Source organism: Bufo gargarizans, chromosome 4 (genome assembly GCF_014858855.1).
Source record: "Bufo gargarizans isolate SCDJY-AF-19 chromosome 4, ASM1485885v1, whole genome shotgun sequence".
Taxonomy (NCBI): Eukaryota; Metazoa; Chordata; class Amphibia; order Anura; family Bufonidae; genus Bufo; species Bufo gargarizans.
In genome coordinates, this window is record NC_058083.1 from 319,431,780 (window position 1) to 319,456,352 (window position 24,573).

The window sequence follows — 24,573 nt, forward strand, 5'->3', positions numbered from 1 at the left end:
AAAATTAACTTAAAATGTACTTAAAAACATATACTATAACCGATCTACAGGCAATTGGTGCTATAGTATGTAGCAATATCACTGATTAGTTGTTGCTTTGTAGTAACTAGATTGTGACTGTTTAACCTTGTATACAGTCTTTTGTACAAAGTCTGATGCGCAGAGTCTGATGCGTAGAATCTGATACGCAGGATCTGATGCGCAATATCTCTGCTGGTGTATATGTAAAAGTGGACTACAGTTAGCAGCTTACAAGTGTGTATATAGTCTTTTATATCGGTTTTCTTCACAGCGTATATCAAGTTGGTTTGCTGCTAAACCGTACTGTGTTTGAACACACTACTCACTGTTTTGAAGCGGTGGAGTGGCCGATCACTCGTGCTTGGCGTGGCGTCCCACGTATTGCAGCATCGATAGTCTGAGCTCCGGTCCGCTCTTATGTATAGGTGAGTAGGATACCAGAGCAGGAAAAAACAGTCAGTTTAGACACTGGAATCAATAGGTAGTTAAGACCCGGTTTGGTATTCGGCGTTACCTTGTCTTTTATTCCAGACACAGCGGGACTTGTGTTTCTTCCTATCAGCTGTGTAGAAGCTCTTCCAGAGATTCAAAGATGGTGCGCAGATTGTAGGCTGCGGTTTCTTTCTCTACTCAAGACTTGTGTATACCAGACGCGTTTCGGAGTTGGCAGTGACTCCGTCCTTAGAGTTGGTCAGATATTGCAAAGCTATTTGGGCAATATTAATATCCCAGACAATCCCTTTAAAAACCTGTTTATACTGTGTGGCCTATTTTATGTATTACTGCTATATTTTTTATCCTTTCGATTTTTATCTGATGAGCATTCTGACTGATATCTATTTTTTAGGTGCTTATACAATATTTTATTGACATTTTAAAAGTGATGCTTTATGATTTTTTTCTGTGATAGTATGTTTTTAGCAGTAATATAAATGCAATATGATGTTACTTGATAAAATACCTACATTTACAACAAACATATGTGGCATTTTCATGAAAATCTTCAATGTATTTTGAGGAAGAACTCTGTATAAAAACATGTTATGTAGGATACTAGGAACTAGTTACTAGGTGATCACAAATACAATCACAATGTATGTACGTTAGAGCAATGACCTCACCTCTACTGCTTCCGAAACTAAGATTGTTTTTATTTCTTTATGTCAGCAGCATAATTGTGAAAGGGATTCGGTATACCCACCTGCCAATCTCTCCTATGCATGGACATAGAATCTACTATAATATTCTTATTGTTTGAAATGCAGCTTTTTTTTTTTTTTGTAGTATTGTTTTCTCAGGTAAAATTAGCAGTAATATCTGTATGTAGATTGTATGCTTTGCATATCAGTTATATTTCAATTACTCAACTATTGCTCCTTTAAGTTTTGTCCCATTGTAATACAAGAATAAGCGTCTGATAAATCCCCACTTCCCTCCACCCTCGGACAGTGATGGCTTGACAGGTTGCTATGCGTTCCTGGTGTAATTATATCCTGTGAACCTCTTGTACTTAGAGCTGTGTTTTTTGTTTGTTATGGTGTTAAGAAAGCATTGCACAATGGACTAAACAGATGGCACTAAAATATTTGGTTGAGTTTATGAAGGTGTTGTGAGCAACATCCAAAGAGGGATTATTTTCACCTTCATTAAATAATGCAAAAGCTTTTAACCCACTTTACTGGTTGCACGCCAATTATATTTTAACCCCTACTACCAGGACCGTCGGCAGTTCACACTGAACACAGTATGGCCTGGAAGATTATTTTTATTTGTAGTCAGAGAATTGAGAAAAAGGGTTTCCAGACGAAATTTTATATATTCATAAGACACAAATGTTGGACAAGCACTAAATATGGTTCTGAGTACTTGCTTTCCAGAAAGGATTGGAGAGTAGGCAGTGCTTGCAATATAATAGTTACTGAAAAAGCTTGGAGATCATCGTCTTTCAATTCCCTTTCTCCCTCAGCAAACAAGGGCACAAGCTCTGTACTCTAGTAACCCACTGGTGGATTTCCAGTCTTTCTTTTAATGTTAGAGGTTTTTTTTTCATGTGCCCCATAACCTTTTCTTCCATACTGCAGCAATACCTTCCTTAAAAGTTTCCACTTCATATGGATTTGACAAATTAAAAGTGTCAGACTCCTTTGGTAGCATGTTACATATGAAAAATACTTTAGTTCCCAATGTCCAGTGTAATGGACAGGTCCCATATTTTGAAGTACATTTTACATGAGCCAAAGAAAAATTTACACATGAAATAAAATCTTTATCTAAATATTAATCTAATAGATATAACTATAAATTCGAGCAAGTCCTATAATTATGTTGTTATTAGGCCTCATGCACACAACCGTTGCTGTGGTCCGCATCCGAGCTGCCGTTTTTGTTTCACGGACACAAATAGGCATTTCTAAAATGGGCCGCCCGTTTTTTGCGGATCGGCGGTTTGCGGACAGCAAAAAATGGCATGGTCGTGTGCATGAGGCCTTACTGAGTACTGTGGTAAATAAAGCCCGAAAGGGAGAATGGAGAAGCAGTGCTGGAAAGGAGGGGGTTTGGGGTGTGAGTATAATTTACTATTATTTACTATTATTAATTATTATTACTACTACTACTACTACTACAGCATCCTTGACTTTTTTTTAAATTAACTGGGACAACCCCCTTAAGGGTCACTAAGCTTTCAGAAATGTTTTATTTTTATGGGGACATATAAAAAGTTTTGATGGGGGGAGGTCTGGGTGCTGAGACCCCCACGGATCTCTACAACAAGAGAAGACAAGCGTTCGCATAGCACATTCACCCTATTTATCCCATCATGTGTATAGTATATACCAATTATGTGTACTTTTAGTTTTTTTTTATGTATATATATACATTTTGTAATAGATTTTTTGCGTTTATCCCTTTTTTAAATATTTAAATATTTTTTAAAAATGTTATCCCGACTAGGTGACTAGACAATGCAAACTCTTATATAATACATTGCAATACTTCTAAATTACAGTGTATTATGCATCAGCAGAATAGAGGGTGAAGTATAGAGACATGGAAAACCAGCATGGAAAATGATAAATGAAGTGGACGTATTGGCCCTCTCACATCCCTACCCATGCCATGCACCCTTTAATTGCCACTTTGGGGGAAAGATTTTACCGCAAAAATAGTGTGTAAAAAATGTGCGACCTATTCATGTCACTAAACTGACATACATAGATTGGTATGCATCCCCCAAAATTCATAAAAAAGAAACATTCGAAAATCACGCGATGTGTTGAATTACTCACCTGGTGTTGAAAGCAATGTTTCAGTTTATCTTTAGACTGCAAATGTCTCCAAGGAGGAGCTGAAATACTCTTAAAAGGGGCAATACCATGATTACTGTAGAAAATGAAAATCAGACATCATAGTACATGGCAATCTGTTTCTAACAAAGCTACAACCAATCATATACCTTACACAGAACCAGAGAACTCCTCTAGATTTATTTCACGCTGGCAGCTCAGTGGGCATGCCCTTTCTCAGTGGCTGTAGCCTTTCTGATGCAGCTCTTTCTTTCTAGCTGTAACAGCTTCTAATAGTAGATACGGCTAGTGGCAGTTAAAGAATGGAACTGAGCACGTGTGTCCACCTCAGCAAGGTTACTGAGGTGGATAGAGATAAAAGGAAAAGAACAAACAGCAGGTTGGCCCTATGTAGATCCATTATATTGAATAACTCGATAGCTATACTGAATTTTTAATTACATGCAATTACAAAAGTATTTAGATCCAGGTGCTGGTTTAAAATGTAGAATTGTTTTCATAAGATAACCCCATTAACATTGGGTGTATAAATCTTCACTTAACTTGATTTATCACTTTGTTCAGTTGTCAATTTATACAATACATGGAGGAGGAATAACACTACCCACATTTCTAATAAAAAATGTTTCAGAATTGAGATTTTGTGGGGAATACAAGTATTTACTCAAAGGATGACATATTGCTAGGATATGCCAACACTTTATGATCGGTGAGGCTCGATCGTCTGGGAACTAGCACAGCTTCATGCTATTTGCATTTAGGGTCAACTGCTTCTGTACTTTTCCATAACTAATATATAAATGCTGCTATTAAAAATCAAAGGGGGTCATTTACTATACTGAAATACACCTAGATGAGGTGCATTTCAGGCGCAGATGGCACCACTATCTGCGACTTCGCGCCACTCACGCCAGGTCTAAAATTGTGGGTGTGGTGTGGGTGGGGAAGGGGATGGTCCAGCAGAGGTTAATCAGAGGTTATCCGATTATGGTTGGTGCTGCAACCAAAAGACCAGGGAAGACTTTTCAGATGATCTCAACTATGTTTCACAGAGAAGGACTCTTTATGGTTGGAATGGGTTACAGGGATTGTGATAGATCGCTGGAATATGCCATCAGTGTCAGATTGGTAGGGGTCTGCTGTGAACCCTGCCAATTGCTAGAATGAATAGGCACTTCGCCTCTTGGCTCTGCACTGCTCTTTCCGGACATTACATGGCTACCTTCGACTATAATGGGCTGACTATATGACCTCTGGAATTGATATTTATTCTTTTAAATGGCAATGAAAATCATTTGTAGTATGAAAATATCTTGCACAAAATTCCTCTACTGCTGGTTTAATATATTAACCATGGAAAATCCCACTTGTCTGTGTTAGTGTATAGGTCGGGTATATTGCATGTCATTTCTAGAGGGCTGTGTATAGTAAGTCATAGCTGGGAAGCAGACCGCCATGTCTAGACTGCGATAGATTTGGCTTGCAGCCCAGAAAATCTAGACTTTAGTTATGAGAGCAAACATGTAATTAGAAAAGACTATTTATCAACATACGTTTGCTCCAAAGCATTGTCAGCTGGGTCCATATTTCCATATCCAATTTGATTATGCCTTATATTTAATTAGCCCCTAAGGTTTTCCTTTTTATTATTTAATTATTTATTTCCCAAGGTCTGTTTCCTTCCTTTACTGCAGTCTCCCAAGTTCCTCACTTGCTGGAACGGGAATGCGTCCCCTTATTCAGCTTTCAGTATGCCAGATGTTGGAAGCGAGTTTTACAATACAGTGCAGAATAAGCCACACATCTGAATGGGGTAGATAAGTGGTGGTTTCGTATTCATTTAATGCAATAATAAGTCACTGTTATAAAATGTTTTGGTTCACTTGGGAAAAGGGTTAAGTGTAGGCTCCAAATGATGCTTAACACTTCTGCACCCTGCAACAAATTATTGGAACATAATTAGTACCTTTTTATGTATCCCAGATGGATTGCCGATAGGCTTTAAGTAACTGACTGTGATGAACGTTGGACGCTCCATATAACTGGTCACTGTTTTCAATTCCTGTTTAATGTGGCAGTATACCACTTTATGATGCACACATGTATCTCCCAACACTTCCTGTACCTCCTGCCTGTATGGTGCAGATGAACAGATCTAATGTGTAGTTCTTTATATTTGGATATTCACTATAAAATGTAGGACCATTTACCACCATTAGCATCTTCCCTGTCCCCAGGTCAAACTAGGTAAAGTGGTCATGTTGATATAGGTAGTAAATATCCTTAACCCATTAAAGCATAATCATGTACATGTATGCGACTGGTATTTAGAGGGTGTATGGAGTGAACTCATACTCTGAGCTTGCGCTATGCATGGCGACTGCCAGATGTATAATACAGCTGACCCCACCAGCAGTGACCGGGAGTTAAGATGACTCCGATCCCTATCACTTAACCACTCAGATGCTGCTCTCAGCAGTGACTGCAGCAACTGTTTGGTTAAACAGAGTAATGGGGTGGTTGTCTTTATCCTCCGGTGAAATCACAGAGCTCTAATTGGTTACTATGACAGCTTGGGCCCTTGTGAAGGCTCCTAGTGTTTTCATAGTGAGTCGCCTGTGAAGCTGTGTCTGAGGCACAGCCTGACAGCCAATCAGTGAAAATCTCATAGATTGCAATAATATTCTATTGCAGTCTATGGTACACAAGATGAGAAGATTGAATGCACATTTTCCTCTAAGGGGACTTAAAAGTGGAATAAAAAAAAGTAAAAAAAAAATGTTAAAAACTAAAAGGTTGAATTCAAATCATTTTCTTTTCTCAGTTTTACATATAAAAATAAATAAAAAATTAAACATAATGTAATAAGTATTGCCACATCTAAAACATGGAACATGGCAAAACTTTTGAAATATAAAAAATATTTATCATGTGTGGTGACTGTCACAACAGAAAAAATAAAAAAAATGCCTTTTCAGTTTTTTTGTTATGTTTCCCTGTATGTACCCTATACCAATAAAAACTACAGCTTGCCCTGCAAAAAAAAATAAAAAAATTATTGCCCTCACACAGCTCTGTAGATTGAAAAATGATGTGGTTGTCAGAATATGGCAATGCAAAGAAAATTTTAAGTTTTTATTTTTACAATACTCATACCAGCCCCTTAAAATAAGGTTGTCCTATAATTTTGAGTCCACGGAGAACACTGTAAACACTAAACAAAATTTCACCCCCCCAAAGGATTGTTTTCCCATTTTCCAATACAGGCTATAGTTAATAAAGTGGTGCCATTAAAAGGTACAACTTGCCCCACAAAAAACAAAAAAAAAATCATAAGGCTATGTAAATTGTAAAATTTAACATGTTATGGCTCTTGGAAGGTAGGCAGAAAAATAAAAAATGCAAACATAACAATTTGCCAGGTCCTTAGGGGATAAAAGGATGATACCATGGTTGATTTTAAAAAATGAAAGTTATCATAATAGAGGTACAAATCAAAAAGTTTATTTATTTCAGCAATTCAATTTAAAAAAGTAAAGCTTGTATAATCTATAGATTTATTACACACAGAGTGACCTATTTAAAACATTTATTTCTTTTTATGTCGATGATTATGGCTTCTGAAAACGGCTACTGAAAACACAAAAGTATTATATAAGACCAATTACTTTCACACTCGCGTTTTGGCTTTCCGTTTGTGAGATCCGTTCAAGGCTCTCAAAAGCGGTCCAAAACGGATCAGTTTTGCCTAATGCATTCTGAATGGAAAAGGATCCACTCAGAATGCATCAGTTTGCCTCCGATCAGTCTCCATTCCGTTCTGGAGGCGGACACCAAAACGCTGCCTGCAGCGTTTTGTTGTCCATTTGACGACACTGAGCTAAACAGATCCGTCCTGGCACACAATGTAAGTCAATGGGGACGATCCATTTTCTCTGACACAATCTGGCACAATAGAAAACAGATCCGTCTCCCATTGACTTTCTATGGAGTTCATGACGGATCCGTCTTGGCTATGATACAGATAATACAAACAGATCCTTTCATGACGAATGCAGGTGGTTGTATTATTTTAACGGATCAGTTTTTTGCAGATCCAGGACGGATCAACTCAAAACGCGAGTGTGAAAGTAGCTTAAAAATGATTTTTAATACAGAAATATTGGCCTGCTGAAAAATATGTACAGTATATGCACTCAGTGCTGGGTTTGAGCTCCTTTTGCATAAATTACTATATCAATGTGGCGTGGCATGGAGGCGATCAGCCTGTGGCACTGCTGAGGTGTTATGAAAACCCAGGTTGCTTTCATAGTGGCCTTTAGCTTGTCTGCATTGATGTGTCTTGTGTCGCTCATCTTGTTCTTGACAATGACCAATAGATTCTCTATGGGGTTTAGGTCAGGCAAGTTTGCTGGCCAATCAAGCACAGTGATGCAGAGGTTAAAAAAACTGGTATTGGGAGTGCTAGGCTTTGCTGGAAAATGAAACAGCTTCTCCATTATTCTGGTCAGCAGAGTTAAGCATAAAGTGCTCTAAAATTTGCTGGTAAGATGGCTGTGAAGACTTAGGACTTGATATAACACAGTGGACAACCATCAGCAGATGACATGGCTCTCCAAATCATCACTGACTGTGAAAAATTCACACTGGACCTCAAGCGACTTCGATTGTGTGCCTCTCCACCCTTCCCCCAGATTCTGGGACCTTGATTTCCAAAGGAAATGCAAAATTTATATTCAGCTAAAAACAGGACTTCGGACCACTGAGCAACAGCCCAGCATTTTTTCTCTTTAGCCAAGGTACGACGCTTGTGATGTTGCCTCTGGGTCATGAGTGGCTTGACACAGGGAATGCAACAGTTGTAGCTCATGTCTTGGATACAGTATGTCTGGGTGTGGTGGCTCTTGAAGCACTGACTCCAACCATAGTCTACTCCTTGTGAATCTCCCCCAAATTCTTGAATGACCTTTTCTTGACAATCCTTTCAAGGCTGTGGTTATCCCTGTTGCTTCTGCACCTTTTTCCTTCCACTCAAAGTTCCATTAATATACCTCACTACAGCACTCTGTGAACAGCATGCTTCTTTAACAATGATCTTTTGTGACAATGTCTTCTGGACAACTGGTCTGGTCATGTCAGCAGTCTTCCCCATGATTGTGTAGCTTTCTTAACCAGACTGAGGGTGACGCTAGGGAGGCTCGTCCCTGTCCCCGCCTGCCATTGGCTGCTCTCCCTGACACCAGATGTTTTCATCCGTGTACAGGGAGATGCAGCAGTGGTGGTGCCCGGAGCAGGGAGGGGTAAATATATTACCTGTGATGGGCCTAGCACATGGGGGGGGGCCTTTTTCAGAAATTGGATATCCCTTTGAAGACATAATCATCAACATTTAAAGAAAAAAAACATTGAAATAGCTCACTCTGCATGTAATGAATCAAAGGTATATGATATGTGACTCAGTGAGAGGTGTTGTCGGGGAAAACAGGTATTTTCCTCCCAGCATGTGCTGCTGGGCTGATTTACAGCCAGGTGAGTTCAAATACCGGACCGGATTTTAAGTGCTAGTCTGGGTTTTGACAGCACCTGGATGTCCTTAAATAGGCAGCTGGGCTCAGAACCGATATCTCTGTGTTAGGGTCTGGGAGCCTTGTGTCTGTATGAAGGCTTGCTACCTGTTTGGTGTAAAAACAGGTTGGTGCTGCTATGGTCAAGAACTCTTTGAGGTAGAATTGCCGAATGGTGTAAATTACCACCAACACCGCAAGGTGACTTTTTGTTTGATTATGACTGCTTGTTTTGTTACTTGCCTAAAGTGTGAATAAAACACTGAACTGTTTGATCCAAAGAACTTGTTGTTGCCTCTATGCTGCGTCCGCTAATTCTGTCTAGCAGAGCGAAACCCCACAATTGGTGGAGGATGCGTGCATGAGCAGTGAGGCTGGCATGAACGACGATTCTTTTGGTTTCTGAATTTTTCAGGCACGGTTGTATGTTGTACATTAAACAAGCTGTATTAGAACCAGTGCCCCACAACAAAATGGAGGCTGTTGTGAAGGCCCTCATGGAGGCTAATCTGCAGCAGCGAGAGACAAACCTGCAGCAGCGCGAGGCTAATAATCAGCAGCAGAAGACTAACTAGCTGCTGCTACAACACGTGATGGCTTTGCAGACAGCAGGAGCAACCCTGAGCGTCCACGATGCCCGGAAAGCAGTCCGTGCCGCGATTCCTAAGATGACCACCAGCAGACAACATCGAAACCTACCTGGCGATGTACGAGAAAGTGGCCATCAGGAAAAAATCTACCTCGTGACCCGTGGGCTGAGTTCGTCGCTCCAATTCCCAGCGAGTGTATTTTGACTTGCCGGACGATCAAGCGGCCGACTACCAGAAAGTCATGGGTGAGATTCTGGCAAGACTGGGGGAGAACGTGTTGGTTCGGGCCCAGCAGGTGCATCAATGGGGGTTCAACTCGGCTGAGCCTGCAAGACCCCAGTATTATAACTTACTTCACCTCTTGCAAAAATGGCTACAGCTGAGTCCCACTGCTAAGCTGGATCATATGTTAGCCGATATGTTCTGAAGGCCTTTGCCATACCCTCTCCACTCTCCAGCACTGGATCAGTCAGGTGTCTTCTGGCAATGCACTTGAGAAGGTGGAACGATAGTGGACCTGGTGGAACGCTATGAAGCTACCAGGAATCTAAAGGAGGGTTCTGTCGGGAGGGGGGTCGGCAAACCCTGGAAATCTCCACCCCAGGCCCGGAGATTTGAGCCAATAAAACCCGCCCTGGATGTACCCATGGCAGACCTGGCACCAATAGTCTGCTGGCGGTGTAAGGAGCCTGGCCATGTAAGGGCTGACTGTCCCCATTGGGTGGAGCCCATGGACACTAACTATGGCTACCGTCAGTCACTATATGCAAGGAGGCTGTGTGCAACAGGAAGTGGGAGACACTCCGGTGGAGGCTCTGCTGAACTCAGGGAGTCTGGTGACCCTAGTAAGGGCTACCCTGGTGCAGTCCACTGAGTATACTGGCCGGAAAGTCATGTTGATGTTTATCCATGGAGACTAAAAAGACTATCCCACAGCGCTGGTGTCTCAAACTACGGTGGCCAGTAGATGGAGCCACGAGGTGGCTGCCGCCACAAATCTACATTATGAACTCATAATAGGGAGAGACTTCCCTGGTTCCCGTCACTGTGGTCTGCTATGAGAGTGACTGATACCCATGAGACAGGGGTAACCCTAGCAGAGTGGCCCAGCTCAGGGGGGAGACCAGAACACTCAAGGAGTCTGGTGACCAAAGGGCCAGCGGTAGGTGTGACCGCCACTTCGGTGGAAGAGGGGGAGACAACCACGCTAAGTGTGATGGTAGGAGACATGAAGAACTTGCCCCGCCGGGTCCTGACTTGGCAGACCTCAATGTCTCCGGGGATCATTTTAGTACCACCCAACGTCGGGACCCAACCCTATCCCGCGCCTGGGAAAATGTGTTATTAGTAGATGGTGAACCACAACAACCTGAGGCAGAGTCAGTGTTTCCCCGTTTTGTGGTTCATCAGGATATGTTGTATTGGTTAGCCAACTACAGTGTGAGCCTATTGAACAGTTTGCAGTCCCCAAGGCTTATCGCTAGCCCACCAACACGTTCTCGGGAGTCACCTGGGGCTGCAGAAAACTCAGGATCGTATTCTACAGCGGCTTTACTGGCCCAGCATATTCAAAGAAGTGGAAGAGTTTTGTAAGTCTTGTCCGACCTGCCAGTTAACTAGCCCCCAGCCACATTTCTTTAGTCCCCCGGTACCTGTGCTGATTATCGAAGTAATGTTTGACCGAATAGCTATGGACCTCATAGGCCCAGTACCAAAGTCCACCAGAGGCATCAACACATCTTAGTCATTCTAGACTACGCCACTCGGTACCCGGAGGCTGTGCCACTGCGACATACCTCGGCCAAACTCATAGCTAAGGAATTAATGGAGATGTTTTCCTGAGTAGGACTACGTAAAGAGGGTCTAACCGACCAAGGGACCCCTTTTATGTCCAAGGTAATGAGGGAACTCCATAAATTGCTGCACATAAAACAGCTACGGATGTACGTTTACCATCCGCAAACGGATGGTTTTGTAGAAAGGTTTAATCAAACATGAAAAAATATGTTGAAAAGGGTGGTGGCTAAAGATGGGAAGGACTGGGGCCTCCTTCTGCCCTATCTCATGTTCGCAGTGCAAAAGGTACCCTAGGCCTCTACTGGGTTCTCGCCCTTCGAACTGCTATATGGCAGACACCCTCACAGTCTCTTGGACGTGGCCAAAGAGGCGTGGGAACAACAACCCACTCCACATAAAAGTGTCATTGAATACGTTACCCAGATTCAAGATCGGATAGAGACAGTGTTGCCTCTTGTTAGGGAGCATATGGAAGCATCTCAGCGAGCCCAGAGTTGGGTATATAATCGTCAGGCTTGGGTCCGGATCTTTAACCCAGGTGATTGGGTTTTGGGTCTGGTGCTGACCGTAGACAGTAAATTCTTGGCTAGGTGGCAGGGGCCCTATGAGGTACTCAAGAAAATTGGAGATGTTAACTACAAGGTACACTAGCCAGGGCAGGAGCAGGTTTACCATTTGAATTTACTCAAACAGTGGAAAGATAGGGAAACCTGTACAGAAGACAGCCCGCGGCCGGGTTTTCTAGGAGAAGAGGCACCGGCCCCTCTGTCTGATGCACATGAGGCAGCTGCCACAGTAAAAATTGCTGACAGCCTCTCCTCTAAATAAACGAAGGAGACCAGGGAGTTTGTTAGTCAGAACACGGATGTGTTCTTGGACCTCCCTGGACGCACTTCCATAATCCAGCATGACATCATTGTCACTGAGCCTCAGGTAAAAGTCTGATTAAAACCATACCAGGTACCCGAGGCTCGGCGACAAGTCATATCGGAGGAGGTGCAGCTAATGTTGCAGCTAGACTTAATTGTGGAGTCAAAAAGTGAGTGGGCCAGTCCTATAGTATTGATACCCAAGTCGGACAGAACGATGCAGTTTTGCAATGACTTTCGAAAACTTAACAAATTTTTCAAATTCAATGCATAACCCATGCTCCAGGTGGATTAGCTCATCGAGAGGTTAGGACAAGCCCGGTATTTTTCTGTTTTGGACCTCACAAAAGGGTACTGGCAGATTCCCTTAACGGAGGCTGCCAAAGAGAAAACTGCCTTCATCACGCCTGAGGGGCTGTATCATTATAAGGTCTTACGCTTTGGTCTGCATGGCGCCCCCGCCACTTTTCAGTGACTAATGGACATTGTGCTTCATCCACAATGTCGGTACGCTTCGGCTTACCTAGACGATATTGTCATTCACAGTACCGACTGGGAAAGTCACCTACCCAAAGTGCAGGCTCTAGTGGACTCCCTTTGGAAAACTGGTCTAACCACTAACCCCAAAAAATGCACGATATGGTTAGAAGAGACTAAGTACCTGGGGTATATCATTGGGCGCGGAGTCATCAAACCCCAAGTGAACAAAATAGAGGCGATACGGAATTGGCCCAGACCTGTCACCACTAGGCAAATAAAGTCATTCCTGGTAATGGTGGGCTATTACATAAAGTTTGTTCCCCACTTTGCTACTCTAGCCGCGCCCTTGACATGACTCTTGAAGGGACACAAGTCAATGATGGTTCGCTGAGATGATCGGGCGGAAGAGGCTTTCTCCGCTTTAAAGTCGGCTCCGTGCGGGTTCCCGGTTTTGGTGACGCCCGACTTCAAAGGGGAGTTTATAGTACAGACCGATGCCTCCGAAGTAGGCCTCGGGGCTGTACTGTATCAGGAAGTTAACGGGGAGGAGCATCCCATTGTCTTACTCAGCCATAAGCTCACCCCAGTCGAGACCCGGTATAGTATAGTGGAGAGAGAGTGCCTGGCTATCAAGTGGGCACTAGAATCTCTCTGCTATTATTTATTGGGGAGAAAATTCCGCCTGGTGACTGAGCACTCCTTTCTCAAGTGGATGAGCCAGGCCAAGGATAGAAATGCCCGGGTCACACAATGGTTTATCTCCCTACAAAACTGGAACACAGGACAGGCCGGTTACAGGGAAACACAGATGCCCTTTCCCGGGTACACTGGTGTGTGTTCACACCCTCAGGGTTGAACAAAGGGGGCGGTTTGTGACACACTGAGGTTTTGTCTGGGAAAACTGGTATTTTCCTCCCAGCATGTGCTGCTGGGCTGATTTACAGCCAGGTGAGTTCAAATACCAGACTGGTCCGGTCCGGGTTTTGGCAGCACCTGGATGTCCTTAAATAGACAGCTGGGCTCAGAAGTGATGTCTCTGTGTTGGGGTCTGGGAGCCTTGTGTCTGTATGAAGGCTTGCTACCTGTTTGGTGTGAAAACAGGTTGGTGCTGCTATGGTCAAGTTTTCTTTGAGGCAGAATTGCCGCATGGAATAAAACACCGAACTGTTTGATCCAAAGAACTTGTTGTTGTCTCTATACTGCGTCCGCTAATCCTGTCTACCACAGCGAAACCCCACAGATATATGAGTTTCACTTTTTGAATTTAATTACTGAAATAAATTAGCTTTTAGCTGATATTGAAATTCATTAAGATGCACCTGTATCCCCTTTTAAGTAATGTAAATTATTATGCTTTTGTAGTGAAGAATAGTTGTTTTTTATTCACCCAAGGTCAGACAGCTGGAGTGCTGCCTTCTTCGTTGTTTTTGTGGACTGATGGGAGTTTGGACCTGATCTCCCTGAAGATGTGCAACTGAAGTTTTTAACTTTCTAGTCACAATGCTGCATCAGTTGTCTTTTCTCTGGATTAAAATAGGAATATCAATAAACATATTGCAGCTTTAATAGTTACATCTATTATAATTTAATCACTTATATGCAGATATAGCAAATGTTAAATTGGCATTTGACACCATACATACTATTCTTTTAAATGGTGTATAACACATTAAATCTAAATTTAACATTTTCTACAATCATACACTTTAGTTATAAGTCCATAAATGTAAACCAGCTTACCTTACAATCCACAGCCCTGTGCATGGGACGAGCCAAGCCAATCACCCTTGTAGAATATAAGAAGAAAAGATGGTGCCAGCACTTGTAATAACTCAGTTGCTTTTATTTATTTCTTGTAGCATGTAACTCACATAGACACAAACCTTCACCCCACCATGGTTAACGCGTTTCGAACACAGGTGTGTTCTTAGTCGTAACCTGTGTGTGTTCTTAGTCGTTACGACTAAGAACACACCTGTGTTCGAAACGCGTCAACCATGCTTGGGTGAAGGTTTGTGTCCATGTGAGTCACATGCTACAAGAAAGTTATTACAAGTTCTGGAACCATCTTTTTTTTCTTATACTATAGTTATAAGTTTGAGTTTTTTTTAAATATATTTGGTTATATGGAAAATGGTCCAAACTATATTTATGTGCTTTTTTTACACCAGATCTACAAATATCAGGACTTTCTTACCTTGAAAATCAGTTTGAGATTCTAAAACTAATCTCAAATATAACATTTGCCCTCTGTACAATGATTCTTTATTAAAATCACCATTAAACTCAGACGTCATGCACACAATTTGCTTCATACAGTCAAAATATTACAGGCTGCTTTGAGCGGACTTTACTAGCATACAAACCAAGCAAAAGCTACAGAGATCAGGGGGCCCCCAGCTGATGACTTACACTGACTGACACTTCTAGTTCTATAGAGGTCACTTGTCAATAGTCATCCCATTATCATCACAAGAGGGATTACATTGTAAGATAACGCCTTTATGATAAAGCTGAATACAGATAATACAAGATCATTTGCCCCCTTCCCAGCACAATAACCTCTTCACAGATCACAAAGCATGTTTCTCTCACTGAAGTTAGTAAGTCATCTCCAGACCCCAGTTGTCCTTTGTCCATGTAGCAGCTGTAAGGGTATGGTGACATGGCTTAAATTTCATGAGGATTTTGAAGTGTATTGTCCGCAATGCCATTCATACTGCCACAGATGCTTGGATTTGAAATCCATGTCAGTATGGGACATATCCCTTTTTGATATAGAATCCACGTTAATTCTAGGAGGAGTCCCAACCATTTAGCTGCATGCTAATCGCGATGTGTGAAAAACCACATACAATACTTTAAAGGGGTTCTGCATTTTGTTTAAACTGATGATCTATCATCTGTATAGATCATCAGCATCTGATTGGCAGGGGTCGACACCCGGGACCCCCGATGATCAGCTGTTTGAGAAGGCAGCGGCGCTTCAGCAGCGCAGCGGCCTTTTCACTGTTTACCGCAGGCCCAGTGACGTCACGACTAGTATCAACTGGCCTGGGCGCGGCTAAGCTCCATCCAACTGCAGTAAACAGTGAGAAGGCTGCAGCGTTCCTGGAGCGCCGCTGCCTTCTCAAACAGCTGATCGGCGGGGGTCCCGGGTGTTGACCCCTGTTGATCAGATCCTGATGATCTATCCAGAGGATAGATCATCAGTTTAAAGAAACTGCAGAACCCCTTTAAGAAACTTCAGGCCACATGACAAACTCAGCTTTGCTGCATTGTAATATTGCTGCCATTGACAAAACATTGTTTTGTTACATGTATGTACAATGCTATAAAATGCTTAGCAAAAAATGCCTTTTTATATTAGTCATGGAAATCACCTTCTACCCCCAAATAGTTTTTCTGAACTCCTTTCAGGTGTATGAAGGGAAGGCGTGCACAGTGAACGTGACTTCCTTTTATACAACTGATCAGCGGGGGTGCTGGATATCGGACCCCCGCCAATCTGATATTGATGACCTATCCTGGGGATAGGTCATCAATATAAAAATCCCGGAGAACCCCTTTAAGAGGTTTATTTCACTAGAATACTATGTCAAATATGAAAATATCTAAGCCAGAGAAGCGAAATCTGAAGAAATTGGTCTGACACATTTAGGAAAACGTGCAGTCAAATATGCACTTTTGACCTCTCCTAATGCTTTCTCTTCGCAGATTTAGATGTTTTTTTGCCAAGTATTTTAATAGTGCATTTGAATTCTTTATTTCCTCTATAACACAGTCAAACCATTTGCCTTAAAATAGTAGTTTATGCAGGAAATTCAATTTGGATTTTGCAAGAAAATCAGTAGGTTTGTTATAATGGACCATATGAGGATTAGAAAATGTTTCTATGTAATATACAGTATGGTATATTTGAATCTTGTTGTTTTCTAACAATTAATGGTAAGATATTGATTAGTTAATATTAACATGTCTGTCGTTTTATATCCTCCTTCTTTACATTTACACAAACTCGTTGTTAGAACATTCTTTACGCATGAGACCTCTGTTTCTGCAGCGAGATTGCAGTTTTGTTTAACTTGCCTCCAGCATCTGCAAACTAGTGGTTGCTGAATGCAGGCATAGCAGTTTGGGGAGGGAGCGATATATATGCTGTGTCCACCATCAATAAGAATGTCACTTGCTGTTTTCCAATTAGAAAACTGAAATTGATGGCCTAGTCTCAGGATTCTAATCAGCTGTTTTAGGCAGCCAGTAGCGCCATTAACTATACACTGTACGTACGGAGATGACAACAGACAGCTCTCTATTGGCCATGCTGGGGTACTGCAGCTCAGCACCTATTCCTGGCAGCTGAGCTGCAGTATCTCAGTGCCAGAAACGACACAGTGGATGAAGTCTTCTGCTTGCTCTCCACACAGCTTATAGTTTCCGGCTCAGATGGCTGCCTTAGACAGCTGATGCTCAGTTGGGGTGCCTGGTTTTAGACCCCCACCAATTTACATGACTTACAGATATAGAAACATTAATCCCCACATTATACCAACCTGGTAACAAATATAGGCTTGTTTTAGGAGTTGTCAAGTAACTACACTAAGTGCCTTTTTAGTACCCTTGGATATTACCAAGGAGGCCAGTGGTTGAAATATCTTAAGGGGGATATCCCATGAATAATGTAAAAATGAGAATCATAGATCATCTAGTACATAACAACTTCTTTCAAGAAAGCCCTGTACCTAACATGGATCCAGAGATCTCCCCGTTCAATGCTACAATCGTTCTGCTAGATTTATTTCAAGCTGTCAGTGTAATAAACGTACCTGTCCAGGCTCCAGTGGCGCGATCCTCAGCCTTGGCACGGCTGCGTCAGGGGAGACAGGTTGCAATGCCCCCTGGTGATGTGACCATATCCTTAGTAACAGAATACAATGCTCTTTCGCCCTCCAGCGGGTGTGTGCTGGGGGAGATTAGCAGTGGGCTGATTAGCTCAGCTGCTCTATTACTGTGTACTAGTATTTCTGACTAATGGAGAGTCATTTACCTAGCAGGTTCTGACCCAGGGACTCGGTCCTCTATTTAAATCCCTTACTGTGCATACACAAGGGCCAGTTATAGTCTTTGTTGCCTCTAGCAGGCTCCCTTGTTCCTGTATTGCAATTTGTTCCCAATGTTCCTGACCCTGGCTTGTCTTCTGACCACCATCTGGTTCTTACCCTTTTCATATGGCTCTGATTTTGCGTTGTCTGTATTGTGTCTTGTTTGTCCTGCATCTATCCTAGTGTAGGGACTGTCGTCCAGTTGCGGTTCTGCCATTTAGGAAGTTAGGTAAAATGGGCTGGGTTCTAATTCAGGGACTCACTGTCCTCGTCTCTCCCTACCTACAACCATTACAGTCAACTCAGGGGGTGTGTACTTTCTGCAGCAGCTTGTTGCAATTGGATAAACTGAGCAAGTGCTTCCATCTCAGTGATCAGGACACTGAGCAGGGGGTGCCATACAGATAGACACTGAGTTATTCAATAAAAGTTACATGCAATTACAAAATAATTTAGATACAGGTGCTGGTTTAAAAACTGTAGAATATTTTTTTGTGAGACAGCCTCTTTAATCTTACATCTCTTCCACCCTGGGCAGAGGTTATGTGGAACATGACTACTTATATCTGCCAACTTGAGCTCTGTGTGGGGGAAGGGAGCATCACATTTTTTGCACTGCACAGGAATAACGGCTGTTTGGTGTTAAACATAAAAAAAAGTTGAAATAGAGGGCACACTGGGCAATTACAGTGTGCAGGTAAAAAGCACAAGATGTCTTCTATGTAATACCTACATTTTTATATTTGACTGGATTTTTTCCCTTTAACTAGTTTTGTGCCTCTTAAAAGATATCTGTGCAAAGAAGCTTTTCAGAATTACTTTCAGGCTTATGTAAAAAGACATACATGATATCAAGAGAATACCTTTCCACCTTTCGCAGAGATGGAGCTAATTTGGGGCAAGAAAGATTTAGGAAACCAGTCTTCTGATGAATACAGAGGATGCAGAAGTCTTTATTAGGAGATATTAGCCAAATGGGACCATAAGAAGAGCAGACCTGTCCCTTACTATACTGCCCTTACACAATGCAACAATGTATGATGACAGAGCTGCTTGAAGTAAAAAAGAGGAACATTTTTGACTGGGCCTATTCAATTTCATATATTATTCAAATAGCCAGTGCTCTGTATTTGTTGTCTTTTCTAACTTATGGTTTTGTTTGGTCATGTCCCAGATGTCTGAAATCAGGAAGCAGAGTAGATGTTCCGCTTAGTTAAGACTTTCTCATTTAAGCTGGTCATTGACTGTACATATAATAGATTCTTTGCTAATAATTTCTTATTTTCCCCAATTTTGACATTTGAAAATATAAGGTAGAAAAGAATCTATACAACACCTTTGACATTGGTTATTTTCTGAGTTAAAATTCAACTCTGACTCTTATTCACTCCATGGGGACATTAAGGGACAAGCAAGATGCAGATCCCGTTATTCAGGTTCACTGCCAATATTTATGGCCAACTTTAGTTGTAGAACGGATGGTGGTCAGATGTAACCACAGTAATCTGAATAGTTTGTTAATATCATGTAGTGGCCAGTGTCATCACTGTGCAACATTCCAGATCTGATCGTCTGAAATAAAAGCAGGTTGGCATTTGTCACAGATACTTTTTGCCATGAGGAAGTGCCAGTGTCAACACTATAAATTCTTAGTGCACTTACTTGTATGAATTTTCCCTCCATTCCAGTTGTACAATATTTACTTTACTACAAAGTGTTTCACCAAGGTGCCAAACTGATATTGCTATAATCTACCTGGATTATTTTATTATATGTGCCTGGTGTATTTGTGTGTTTTTTGTGTTGTTAACCAGGCAAGGTCATAGTGTCATGGAATAGCAAGGTATATAAGAAATGTGTCTCTTTAGTGAGCAGTGCCATTGACCTCAACCACTTAACATTTGGAGTAAAAGGCTATATGAGCACTTTTGGGGGCAATATTTACATTATTATTATTGCATTCTACTTATTTGAGGCTAGACATCATTTTTTCAATTGGTCTTTATTAAAAATGTTCAACAGTTTTTCCTCTATACCTTTCATTTTCACAGCATCTGCCGACTGTTGCTTCACCTTCTCAGTTTATCCATCAGAGAGCTGCTCCGATTGCTGTATCCATAGCTCATAAAAACTTACTTAGGGCTCATGCACACAACCATACTGGCTCATTGCCCGTGCTGTGGACTACAAATAGTAGTCCACAATGCACGGGCATGGGCCATGTGTACTCTGTATTACGGTGCGGACGCATTGACTCGAATGGGTCCACCTTCCGTAAGATACAGCGAAAGATAGAACATGTTCCATCTTTTGTGGTGGAGAGGCACAGACCCGAAAGCCCACAATAGTGCTTTGCAGTGCTTCTTTGGGCTTCCGATCTATGCCTTCACTCCGCAAAAGATAGGTGAAATCTAATCTTTGGCCATATCTTGCAGATCATGGACCCATTCAAATCAATGTGTCCACATGCCCGTGTATTGTGGACCCGCTGTTTGTGGGCCGTAATACGGGCAACATGACCATACAGTCGTGTGCATGTGCCCTAAAGCTACTTTGTTAACAGTCTGATAAGAATTTAGCTTAAATAAGTGTTTGCAAGCTGCTACGAATAGAAGATAAAGGTCTACAGACTGAGCTGCTCTCTGAAGGATTCACTAAGAAGGAAAAGCAACAGTCTGCAGATGCAATGAAACTAAAAGCTGTAAAGGAAATATTGTAGAAAATGTTTAATACAAACAATGTGAAAAATATATTTTTAGCCCTAAATAAGTAAGACGCAATCATGAAAATAATCTCCTACTGCCTTTAAATGTTTAAATGTACTTGTCTAATTCTACTGAAATGCGATGGGTTATTTTTATAAAACCCAGTGCTAGATATGGATGTAAAGCATTTATTGTATGACTGCATATCCATCACCATACATTATCCTGGACTATAAGCTGCAGTAATAGAATGTGCGTTTAAGGTTCATGACTTATTTAATGTAAAGGCTCTTCTTTGCAACTCTGCATCCTGTCATGTTGTGGTGCTGGGAATTGTTAAGTTCAGTGATGATTCAAACTTCTCATTGTTTCACCTCGACATCTGATAGCCCATGTTTTAGTCTTAGTGGTAATTGTGGTCCATGTCTTTTCAGGTGAAATAGGATATACATTTCTGACTATGTACAACACCCACAAGGTAACTGTCAAAGTGCAGGTGTCATTGTCTGGTGGTGAGTGGACATCCAAGAAATATTGTACTTTACCTGGCAACTATTTCATTAATTCCATTTTCTTTCTCTTTGATGCCATCTGCTATAGTAGAAAACACATATGTCTATCATGAAATGTTACATTTCGAGGTATTTTTTTTCCATTTTTTTTATTTTCTTCACAAATATACATTAATCAAACACGTGGACGTTGAATATAACAGTTTTAAAGCAAATTATATATTACAGCTAGTGTATTGTGTAACTGATACATACTTTCTAAATGGAATCTTTTTATATATTTTTCTTGATTGATAGACTAGAATCAATCCATCCAAATATTTGTGGTCTAGAGCATAGGCAATGACACGTAACCATTCAGCTATTTAAAGGAAATGTCATCAGAATGCTAATGTCTGTAAAGCGCTGTGGAATATGGCAGCACTATATAAGTGCATAAAATAAATAAATACATCAGAAAACGACCTATTGTTTAAATCACGTTTTTATGTTTAACATTTGTAAATAATTTTTGTTGATGTTATTTCTAATTTTCCATGTCATTGGTTATATTTAAACAATATCCATAAAATCCTGCAGTTTTCACACAGGCCACTAAGCCCAATAATCATCTTATCTATTCTTTCTTAGTACAATGACTTCTGCACAGGTCACAGATCATGTCTAGAAAATTCTCCCATAGATGTCAATGAGTTCCCCTAGTGTGTATATGGACCGACCACGTGGCTGCCGTAAAGCAATTTTGTTAATGCTTTCTAAATGTTGTTAAGAACAGCTCAGGCAAGATGGCTGCCCTATAATCATGTTTAGGAAAAAGAATAACAAAAATCTGCAATCACATTTTGGTGACACATTTCCTTTAAACCACTGTTAAACCATTTTTCCACCAAAAGACAAGTCATAAATATCTGATTGCTGGGAGCCCCAATGCTTGGACCCCTACTGATCACTAGTGTTGGGGTCCCCAGTCCATATTCCTCCTCACTGCATGACAGCGGTGAAGAGAAGTTTCAATGGAATGGTGGGTGAATGGAAAATGTGAATAACGGAAAAGTTAAATATTGAACAATTCTATATTCTATTGCTTCTCCAACATACAAGTTACTCTAATTTGCTACATATCTCAGACATGGAGTTTGGCTCTACAATTTATTTTTGTAAATAATGTTTGGCACATTATTAATAGCTGCAACAGTGCCCAATGTAAGTGTAAGCCAGATACTGGCATAGCAAAAAGCGGAAAGGTAAAAATACAGTACCCACTCTAATGGCTGCAAAAATATGTGTTTCCTTTTCAAATCTAATATCCAAGATGTAAGGATGAAAACATCCCAGAACATTAAATATAATATTGTAGTAAATAAGTCTATATTCTTGCCACGCCGTGGAGGACAGATTCAGGAAAGCAAAAACTCTCATCTATGCTTATTCAAAAATGTCTGCTCCTACAAGTCACCAGGTTCTTCCACTCTGCTGAACCTACTTGTTTAAAATTCCCTTCACTATGCTCTGACCCCATTTAGTAGTACTAGTACAGCTTCCAATTTAAAGTGGTAATCCAGTTGCTATATATTTTTTTTCTTCATAGCACATCCTTCTTTATCAGTGTGGTTGACCAGTATTTGAACAGAATAAATGTATAGCCCATGGACTTTGCCAGTCCTGGGTAGTGCATCCATGGACTAACTGATTAGGACGAAATATGGTGCCAGTCATTTGACCTCTGACATTCAGTAAGCAAGTGGCGTACATGACATACATGTGCTGGGTGAGAACAGATGACACATCAGAGATGATGAAATAAGAGTAATGGTAGAATAATGATTATTATTGTGGTTCTGACAATGCCTGTCTCTAGGCGATTAAAAAAATTGCTGCTTTTCTCTAGATGATGTCAATTTAAATTAATAAATTTGAATGTGAAGACTAATACAGCACACAAAGAGGACACACAGGGAGAAGAACATTAGATCTGCTTCTACTGACACTGAGATGATACTGGTGGTAATATTGTAAATACTGCATATGTTCTGCTCCTCAATAAACTAATATTCACCTACTATTGTTAGGTAACTGGACAGTTACTGAATGCCAGGGGTCACATAACATGTGTGAGGGTTACATGACTGATGCCATGTTTAGTCCTATTCAGTTAGCCTATGAACGCATTACAGAGGTCCAAGTGGACCATGGGCCATATCATTCTACTGTGCAGCAAGGGGTCAACTTCAAATGGTTTTTCAGAAGTAAAATAAAAAGCAGAAATCAAAATCGGAATATCTCATTAAGCGGGTAGTTGGGTTCTATATAAATAAAAAGTGCAACATGAGTATATATTTAACCTTTTACATCCATGTAAATAATGCTTAATCTTTCTCCTAAAAAGGGGATTGACTGGATTTTTTTTATGTAGTTTCTAATGCCAACTGGTGGTAACTCCAGTAGGTCTAGGCTAGGTACTGTTGCCCCAATGGTCGGCTCTTCTTGCAAGTAAAGGTGTAGGAACTCCCACATATGGTATCTGTTCAAATTAATTGAAGACAATGTATTACATGGTTGTGCCGAGTCCACCACAGTATCATTGCAATCCAGATCATATATTCTTTTTTAGTTTTGCATTGACATGGGCGAATGAGTTTTTTGTGGGAAATTTTGTACTTTGTATTTTTACCATTCTAGGGAATGCATACATTATCATATTTTTTTATTATTGATATTATGAGGTACAAGAAAAAAGCCATTACAAATACAGTCCTGCTTCTGATCTTAAAAGTGCACCAATATCTGCCTGTGGTGTACATTTTCCACATGGGTCATAGTAAGGTTAAGGAGGTTTCACGGTTTAGAGAATCATTTTCTAATACCTTAAAAGAAAAACTAAAGCCCTCATTTAGCAACCAGAGTGTAGAGCAACTGCAAAAAGCATATTTTTATCCGGAGGACCCAGCTTGAGTGTACATTACAAGATTACTCCATTGTGATCAGGGGGCACATACAATCCTTTTATTTTCCAGTGGCAAGACTGCAAGAAAACAGAAAACTTGCTGGGCACCACCAGAGAAGGCAGCAGTAGTCATCCGCAAAAGTCTCAGCAGTTGTAAACCCTATCACCTGCTTATCACTTGGAAGTGTTCCTAACAGAAATGGGATTGTCCAAAGAGGGAAACCCTGTAAAATAGGGTGAACTATCAAATAATAAATTACAATAAAATTGTTTACACATACAAACTATTTTTCTTGTTTGTGTGATATTGTTTAATTATAACAACATGTACATGATGATTCTCTGACTTGTGTCTTCTGTATTAAAAAAACAAAGTTCAACAGTTTTTCCTCTTCAGCTTTCACTTTTAGTGCACATGCAGACTGTTGCTTCACCCTTTCTCTGAACTCCCAACAGACCATAAACACTCTGTTAGGCTAAATTCATATCAAACTGATATGTGTTTTACGAAGAACTTAAAGTTTTTTTAAGGACAGGAACCACCTGGTGACTCATGCATTTCTCTCTTTGGCCTGGCTCATCCACTTGAGAGGGGAGTGGTCAGTCACCAGGCGGAATGTTCTTCCCAACAAATAATAGCAGAGAGAATTGAGTGCCTCTTGATAGCCAGGCACTTTCTCTTCA

At 41.0% G+C, this 24,573-nt stretch overlaps 1 protein-coding gene across 10 annotated transcripts in view; it reads left to right on the forward strand.

Moving 5' to 3' along the window:
- The window catches only part of EYA4 (EYA transcriptional coactivator and phosphatase 4), a 309,340-nt gene that overhangs the window by 46,693 nt on the left and 238,074 nt on the right, over positions 1 to 24,573 (forward strand). The window contains exon 3 of one of the 10 annotated variants that reach the window (XM_044289384.1): positions 20,868 to 20,911. The exons of the other annotated variants lie outside the window; for them this stretch is intronic. Within the exon in view, the coding sequence (XP_044145319.1) occupies positions 20,894 to 20,911 (18 nt within the window). The 5' untranslated portion in view covers positions 20,868 to 20,893. The remainder of the gene's footprint in view (positions 1 to 20,867; positions 20,912 to 24,573) is intronic. 10 annotated transcript variants of the gene reach the window in all.